At 42.7% G+C, this 9,282-nt stretch overlaps 1 protein-coding gene across 1 annotated transcript; it reads left to right on the forward strand.

Annotated features, from left to right (window-relative positions):
• The first annotated feature begins 6,925 nt into the window (after positions 1–6,925).
• Positions 6,926–8,299, forward strand: dnajc5aa (DnaJ (Hsp40) homolog, subfamily C, member 5aa). Its single transcript, XM_030784866.1, has 4 exons — positions 6,926–7,035; positions 7,375–7,588; positions 7,858–8,029; positions 8,190–8,299. The coding sequence occupies exons 1-4, from the start codon at positions 6,926–6,928 to the stop codon at positions 8,297–8,299; spliced, it is 606 nt and encodes a 201-aa protein (XP_030640726.1).
• The last annotated feature ends 983 nt before the right edge of the window (positions 8,300–9,282 follow it).

Consider the following 9,282-nt stretch of genomic DNA (forward strand, 5'->3'; position numbering starts at 1 on the left):
GGGAGGAGCTGATCAGGATCCGCAGCTGCAGCTGTCCATACATGAAGCCTACGTACGCGCGCTGTGACTTGGATGCGACCACAAATCGAAGTCATAATCTTACCGCACAGAAATTATTTTAGGACGCAGCCCATATCGGCCGACAAAACGGTAAGAGATGCATGAATAAAAGAAAATGTTATACCGTTCAGTAACCATTTTTACACCACCCCGTACATTTATTGCTGACTTTAGCTATCCAACCCTTTCTTCCTCTGACCAACGGTAGCTCAAGCTAGCAGGCTAACCAATATGGATGCTAGGGGCTAGCCCATGCACTCCAACTAACTGTGCATGTAGTGATATCCTAGAGATTAGCTGCCATAAACCCCGTTATTTCGCTGATGTGGAGTAACCTACTATGAATTATGCACAGTGGCTTTTTGTCGAAAATTAACATTTGAGTCTGTTTTTTTAAATATTGGAATAATCTGCTCTCATTTATTTAATCTAGAATCGTTTATCAATTGTACATCTCCAGACCTCTATCTCTAACTGAGAAGAATGAATACCTTAGCCATTTGCTTATTTTTTCTTCGTCTTTGAGTGATTTTGCTTTCCGTGGTCGAAGATGGATTTTAAAGACAAGTGCGCCATTTCCACCCTGAAGCGAGCTGCTAATTGCAGAAGATAAGCCATGCAATTCGCTGTTATTTTCCTTGTGGCAAGAAAATATTCTCCTCTGGGAGAGAATCCGTCAGCTAACATAACCTGCTGTTCACCACATCCCATTGATGCTACGGAGGTAGCAGGCCGTGCGTAACCGGTGACTAGATGCCGTTACCATGCAGAGACACTGTGATGGTGTTTCTGGAAAATGGTTGATGCTAAAGCTTACATGAAGCCGTTGCGTTATCTAGTGCGATATGAGCTGATTTTTCCTGAGTTTTGTGGTTTTTGCTATGTAAACATTTTGCAGTTTGTTACACGAAACGCGTTAGTGCATTTTTATTATCCTTAACACGGATTAAATCACAGGGAGGCTTTGGTTCTTAACGGAATTGAACTCACACCCATGTAAGACCAGATTTGCACACACTAAATGTCATCATGTATATTCGTTAAATGACACACAGATACACTATTCATGTCGTGATGAACAGAAGGCTGTTGCCCTTTAGTACATCACATGATATACAGTGGAACACTTTTAATAACAAGACTGCTTCTATAGCCTGTTTGTTTTATTTCTCATAGGTGTAGAGCAAAAAATGACAGTTGAAGTCAAAAAGAGTTCTGCATGACGGTGTTGTGACAGACGTATTAATCACCTCCTCTCTGTCTTTTTTCGGGGCACGAGTATGAAACAACCATTCCAAGTCCACATTCAAACACACACACACACACACACACACACAAGCCCATCAAGGTAATAGCATCTCTCCTCTCTCCCTCTGTCCTGGTCGGAAAACTGTTAGACACTTGTGCTGAGTAAACTAGCTGTACGATAGACTCAGCCTTCCCTGTCAATTGCCTCTGCCGAAGGATGCCAGCACCAGCTGTGAGATTAATGGACACCAACCCAAATTTGTCTGGGCATGGCTGGCAGTCGGGCACCTCTTTCAGCAACAGCGCTAACTGACAGATTTCATTCATCACCACCAAGCATTTGCTAGAATCATTAACATTATTTGGAAGAAATAAAAAGAGTATAAATTTACAGAACAAAAAGGTCAGAGAAGGTTGGTCAGAGTAAATGTGGGTGTGGTAAGGATCTAGGCCTATAGAATATCACTGTCTTTAAAAAAAAAGAAAAGATATTTCTATTGATTTATCTCTCTGTGAAACAGTGTTAAAGGAGCAGTAAGATGAGTCAGTGTTGAATCATGTGTATGTCCTCTGGGATGTGTTTGTGATGTTAGCTGGACCTGATTTCACCTTCATGTCTCCATCAGGTTTTGGCCAGTGGGGACAGAGTATTAAGTTCTGGGAGGGAGCAGTTGCTATGGTTGCAGTTTTCTATGACATCAATGCCCTCATTCTTCATATACCTACACATATTCAACCAAAATTAATTCAGTGGTGTCCGTTTTCCTTATTTATAAATATCATCTTTTCAGAACTGACCAAACAGTGCTGTCAGGATAGTGAAATTGATAGCATTATTACAGTCCTCTTACTGTGACTCAGACACAAACTTTATTACTGTGTGGGTTCAATTTACTGTGCCAGCTCACTTATCAGTTTGCTCTTCACCCACCCACCCCCATCTTTTTCTTTGACCACATCACATTTGCTGCCCTATTATTTAACTGTGTTAATGCTCTCACATAAAGCATTGCTTACTCAATTTTATTTTGCTTCAGAGTTGCAGTATTGATTGGCACGTTCCATTTACTAATCACTTTAAGTGGTAATAGTATTGAAAGCTCCTGCCTTGTTGTGCATTACAATTGTAAGCTTTGCAGTTTCTTTTTGTGTGTGTGTTTTTTGGGGGTGGGTGGGGTCATTGGGGAGGGATATGGGGGGGGGCTATGATTTTAGAGATCAAAGACTAATTTCGATTTAGCCTGCTTCTTGTACTTTATTACATTTCCAAGCAGATGTGTCCTGTGGATTGTTTGATTGAGGGAAGAGGGACTTTTCTGCTTATGGCTGTAACATGTGTGAAGGGAAAAAAAGAACTGTTCTGTTTATGACTGAAACAGAATCTCTGCTATCATGCCATTCTTGGCTGACTGATTGATTGTGGGCTTGCTATCATGTTTCAGTGTATCGTTATCAGGGGAAATCCTGATGAAGTGGCCTGTGCTGTCAGGGAAGGGAATTTCAGTGGGGGTGAACTCGCTCATAAGAATTCCCTGACATTTTAGATCACAATTATCAGTAAGTTTGTTTGTGTCTGTAGTGGAGAGGGCTCCAGTATGATAGTGTATACCAGTTTCATGTGGCAGCATGGATTTTGACACAGCATGTTACAACATAGCATGACAGAGCACATCTGACTAGGGGGTGGACGGTATAAACGGTATAGAAAGTACACCGGTATGCATTTGCTCCATGGTATAGATTTTGACCATACCATGCTAACCGGTAGAGCCCTCACAGATCTCAAGAGGCAATGACATTACACGTGCACTAAACCTGAGGTCACTGATAGGCGCACCACGGTCCAGGTTCGGACCCAGATGCCGTCCTATCCGGACCCAGATCTATAATCGATAAATTATTGGGAATTATTCAGTTTCGACAGAGTGTTCCTGTTTTAACCAACGCAGCTTTTCTAGCCTTTACGGCACTGGTTTAGCGGCCCAGGAAACTCGCAGACCAATTGCATCGTTGTAAACCATCTCACTTGATGCTACGCAGCCAATCAAATCTGTGCATTCTGACAAGCATTGTAACTCGAGTCAGTGAGTGAAATACACACACACAGAGGGGAGATACGAGATGAAAGACAGTGGTTGGAGAAATAAGTGAGTCAGAGAAAAGTAGTTTCACATGGCGTGCTCTAAAAAGAGAAAAGTAGACAGCAAAAGCAGAACTTTTAATCAAGAATGGACAGACTCTTACATGTTAATTCTTCCCACAGGCAGTTCAAAACCATTATGTCTCATATGTTCTGAGACCGTGGCGATTATTAAAAGTACCAGTGTGAAGCGCCACTATGAGACAAAGCACAGATCTTTTGATGCCAACATACCCACTCAAATCCAAACTGAGGGCACAGAAAATAAACGATCTAAGAGCCCACTATGATCAGTTCACTGCCCAACAGCATGCTAATGAATGTTCCCTTAAAGTTGCTTGGATTTTGGGTCAGCATAAAAAGAAACTTACTGATGGAGCGGTTGTCACGGCGTGCATGAATGCGGTAGCTGAAACCTTACTTGAGGGAAAACAAAAAGAATACAATTAAGAGTACAGTAATAGCTGCAGTGCAGTTGCCATACTAGTGCTTTACCCCTTCAGAAACACTTATATTGAAATATACTGTCACCGTCTGTGCTTCAAATTATGCCGTGATACAAATCAGCCTAATTTTAACATCTAAATTGTCTATTACATTCAGCCTAAATATGTGACCAGATTTACTATAAAAAAAATCTTAAAGAGGCCAAATCATTGGCTACTTTCTAGGTTTGAAATATTTTTAAAAAGTGGTGGAAAAATTTAGTCCCCTTAGACATGGTTAATGTTGCTGAAGTGTTTCAAACAAACACATATCAAAACTTTACCTAAAGGAATTTACCTGCTAACCCAGCCACTAACTAACTATTCTTGATGTGATCCAGAATGAATGAATGAATTAATTTACTGAAAACAGAGGAAAGGCATATGCCAATATGATTTTGTGAGAGTGGGAACAGAAATGAAAATGAAGCGAGAGATTGCATACCAGTGCTTAGGGTTGGGTGCCAATATGGCGCCAGTTCCTATACAGTTGGTATCTACCGGAACGAACATTTCGGTGCCACTTAAATGCCTGAACTGTTGATTGAAATATTTGCCCTCTGGGGCTCCGAAATGGACATTACAGGCATCAGAAGCATCACTAGCATCACTGCACGTCACATGCCATCGCTAGTTAACATTACACTTGCTCTGATGGCAGCAGACGCCTACCATTGGCTAGTAGCTACCTTAAACACAGTTAAAATGCCTAAAGCTACGCGGTCTAAAGTGTAGCTGTATTTCAATCAAAAGGATTCCAACCCAGGGATGTGCAACAAATGTTTAAAAACAATTGCATGTAAAGGGGGGAACACATCAAATTTAATGAAGCATTTGGTGACGCATGGGGAATACACTTGAAAGCAGAGGGATGCACTGTGTTAAGTGTTTTGTATTTATTTATATTTATATATTTATTTAAGTTAATATATTGCTCAAATTTGCGTTAGAAATGAAAAAAGCTGTTCATTAATGTTGTTGACCTTTAATTTGTGCTTTGTGCTTCTTTTTTTTTTTAAGTACCGGTTCAGGAACCATGTAGGCACTGGCACTGTTTTAAAAGTATCGGTTTAGCACTGGTAGTGGAAAACACCCAAACGATACCCAGCCCTACCCATGCCGGAGAATTTCTTGGTATAAAAAGGATTTTGTCTTTGTCTGTTAGAACTGATTTTGGTTTAAAACATCTGTCCTTGAACAAAAGACCATGTTTTGTGAGTTGTGTCGGCAAAACTAGGCAGCAAGGGGAGGTAATGCAAGCAATTTATTTCATCAGCTGACGATTGCATGACAGTACTACTCTGATGGACGTTTATCAGCCTCTCCTGATCTGACTGATTCAGACAAACATGTCTGCTCTAGAGATTCGAAAACAGATGTAGGCCTACATTTCTTCATGCTCTATTGTTATCGTTCAGGTTGTGAGAAGAACTGGGGACATGAAAGGGACATGATAGGGACATGAAGCCATAAAGCTCGTGTCTGATGGAAATTCTCAGAAAAACCTGCAGCACAGCGGTGTCCGCCTAATCTTCTGACAACGCATTGTACCAGAACACTCCAGAAACGTTGAGTTTATCGTTCTGTGTCTGAGTTCAGAAAACCTGTTGGGTTGTTGCTACTTTGTACGCTCAAGTATTTATTCTTATTAATTCACCTGTGTTGACTGTAATGTTGTTTTTTTTTTGACTCTTCAAGTGCCCTGCAGAATTTTGGCGCAACACTAATATAAAGTAAAGTAATACCAAAACCACATTTCAGAGCAGTGGGTTTGGCCCGTCACCCACTCTCACCTGCTCTCCCAGACCCATTCTGGACTGGTTTTGGATGTCACACACTCCCCACTCACTGTGTGTGTATGTGTGTCTCACACAGGCCAAAGGACTGACACTTAGTGTAAACAGAGATGATAGCTGTGTACGCATCACTGCCACAGATGTGATGAGAGCAGAGAGGGACAGGCCTGTGTGGCTCTCTGCTTTTTTATTGGATAAAGAAAACGTCGAGGCAGACAGCGGAACCGTTCTGAATGAGACGGCCATATCTGTAATTACAGTCAGACAGCTCTGTCTAAATGCTCCTAAAATGCTTGTGAGGAGTTTCTTCTCTCTCTCTGTCTCTCGTTTTTGTAATCAGTTCCAGGATTTGTTTTTTTTTTTTTTTCGTGAAGGTGCACCTCAATCATACAGCAACTCAACAATTTCAATTCTAATTCCAACTGTGCCTCCTATTTTATGCAAATTAGCATCTTTGGGCACAGTGTGAGTATATGGGTCATGGATGATCCTTATTGTGTTGGGCTTATGTGCTCTTTACATCAGAGGCCCGAAAATCAGCAACATTTGAAGTTGCTGAGACACAAAAAACAGATTCAGAACCAAAGTATTTCAGTCAGCTGTTAAAACAGGGTTTTTTGAAAGCGTAAAGTAACCCCCCTTAGAGTCATTTTGGCTACAGAAAGACTGTTTTATTTTTGAAGTTTGTAATTTAAGAACACTTTTTTTTTTTTAAGTCCATACATTCCATTTATTTACCGTCGTGCTTTTTTAAATGAAGGACTTAACCCTTAAACGATAAAACCTTAAAGTGGAGTTGCCTATCCCAGTGGAATGCCCACTAGCTCCAACCAACCTCCCTGTTCCTTGGAGTGGTCTTAGAACAGGCGGATTAGGGCTGTAGCCTAATCTCCGTCTCTTTGGATAAGGCTCACGTCGGGGGTAGCTAAGCATTAAAATGCTACAGTTATTCACCAGACACACTCAGGCATTTGAAAGCAACACTTGGGGCAAAGCGCCACGAGGCTCCGCTAGCCAACTCCTTAGTGCTCACCATTCTGGAGGATAATCCATTAATCACACTCTTCAGCTCATACACCATGTAAAAATCCTCTTGAGTGTCGGTTTAGGGACCCTATGCTGGGAAATAGGTGTCTAACACCATCATTAAGTGTCCGTCTCTCTTGTGCCCAGATTGTCGAGGACGTTGAGTCACCATGGCTGAACAGCAGAGGCAGCGTTCCCTCTCCACCTCTGGGGAAACATTGTACCACGTGCTAGGTGTGGACAAGCTGGCTACGCCCGATGACATCAAGAGATCGTATAGGTGAGTTATACGCCAGAATTTCCCAATCTGGGGGGGACCCACAAAACGGTATGTTTCAGGTCTACCTCTCCTCAAACATACCCGATCCCATTCTGCAGCTAATTACTAAGCCTGTGATCTGGTGAAGTCGGTGAGAGAGCTAGAATGTGCAGGGCTTCCTAGGAGCAGAATGGGTAAACGCTGTTAGGCAGTAGCCGTGGCAACAGTATTGAGTTCTCCTCTTTCCTAATGAAGAACCCAGGCTATTGTTTTGATAGTCTTTGACCATGTCATTTTTTTTCTATTAAAGTTAAGCCCAGTTCATACAAGAGGCACTTCGACTTGTTTTCCCGCGTCTAGGAAACTGGCACTGAAGTATCACCCAGACAAGAACCCAGACAACCCCGAGGCAGCGGACAAGTTTAAGGAGATCAATAACGCCCATGCCATTCTCAACGACCCCACCAAGCGAAACATCTACGACAAGTACGGCTCCCTGGGGCTCTACGTTGCCGAGCAGTTCGGCGAAGAGAATGTCAACACGTACTTTGTGCTGTCCAGCTGGTGGGCCAAGGTAAGGCCACGGTGAACAGAGATGGAGTAGTGTTTTTCGTGTTTGGGTTTTGCTGCATCAAACAGTATTGTCAAATTCAGTACTGTAACCTCTTAACAATATCCTGAAGTTCAAAGAATGGAGAAAAAAAAAGGTTGGAATGAGAGCGCAGATCCTGTTTTTATTTTCTCCTCATCTTCAGTCAATGGGACTGTTTTCCTGTTTCTCCCCCCCCTCCTGACAAATTTTCCTCTGTGTTTCCTCTGTTTTGTTCCTTGTTGTTCCGGCAGGCTCTGTTTGTGCTATGCGGCCTGGCCACAGGCTGTTACTTCTGCTGCTGTCTGTGCTGCTGTTGTAACTGCTGCTGTGGGAAGTGCAAACCCAGGCCTCCAGAGGGCCAGGACCAGGAGTTCTACGTGTCTCCTGAAGACCTGGAGGCTCAGCTGCAGTCTGACGAGAGAGGTGAGGCACTCTTCCATCTCGCACTCTGACCCTTAGATCAGAAAGCTGTGATCTTTCCCGATAGTCTCCTCTCTCCGCTCTCTGGATGAGCTGGTTTTGGGGTGAATTGGGGGTGTTGTTGTGAAGCTGCCTGATCGTGTCCGTTGTCAATCCCTCACAGAGGCTGGCGGAGGTGACCCCATAGTCCTGCAGCCCTCGGCCACAGAGACCACCCAGCTGACGTCCGACGGTCACCATACCACCTACCGAACCGACACAGGCTTCAACTAACAACGCAAACTCTACACCCAACTCCCCCCCCCCCCCCCCCCCACCCCCACCTTTTAGCCCTCCCCCTCCATCTCTCTCTCTTTTTCTCTCTCTCTCTATCTGCTCCCCCCTGGGTGTAGACAAACAAGAGGAGGGTTTTGCTTTAACCATTTACAACAGTAAAGCTAACGTGAAAAGGAGCGTAGACCTAGTGACGGAGGTACACAGACTGAATCTATCATAATCACTTCCAGAGTGGCAGTCGTCCGCCTCAGTGGGTTAAAAAAAACAAAATGACAAAAAAAAAACAAAAAACCAAACAAACAAAAAAGAAACTTAAGAGAAAGTGTCAGTTTTCCTATTTGTTTGCTCTTACCTCTTTTTTGGCCTTTTAACGTCCCAACTTGCCTTTCCACCATCCCTTGTCCAGCTAAATTGCCAGTGGTCCAGTAGCATGCAGTGTTCCTAAGCACCATTAGTAGATGTTTTATGCTTTGTTCTTTGGTTTTGTTTTGTTTTTTTTTTCTTTTTTTTTTCAATCCTAAGTATTTATGTGCACTTACTCAGTCCCGTTCATAAATGAAGTTTGTCGTTGCGAGTGCTGTTCACGTTTGGCTCTGTCTTCGACTTCGTTTAAGAGACATTAGACTCGTGGAGGGATTTGATCAGAGAAGGATCTTAGTTGTTTGTTTGTGTTCAAACATCTCATGCTTTCACTTCCCATGCGTTTGATGAGAAGAGAGCTAACCAGTACCTTGGTTGCAGTATTCGATGATGTTTAAATGACTGCGTGACACATGGTTTAGATCTTGTGTTTTCTGAGGAGCAAATACACCCCCCCCCCCCCATTTGATTAACTGTGAACTTCATGACAGATGTGAATCTTTCAGTACCCTGTGCTGTCTAAAAAGATCTCAATTTTAAAGGCCTTCTCCAGTGACACTTAAGGTTATTTTACTGGCAAATTACTTTATTTTGTTGTAGATGTATGTATCAGAGTATGG

The sequence above is a fragment of the Chanos chanos genome, chromosome 9, assembly GCF_902362185.1.
Source record: "Chanos chanos chromosome 9, fChaCha1.1, whole genome shotgun sequence".
In the NCBI taxonomy this organism is placed as follows: Eukaryota; Metazoa; Chordata; class Actinopteri; order Gonorynchiformes; family Chanidae; genus Chanos; species Chanos chanos.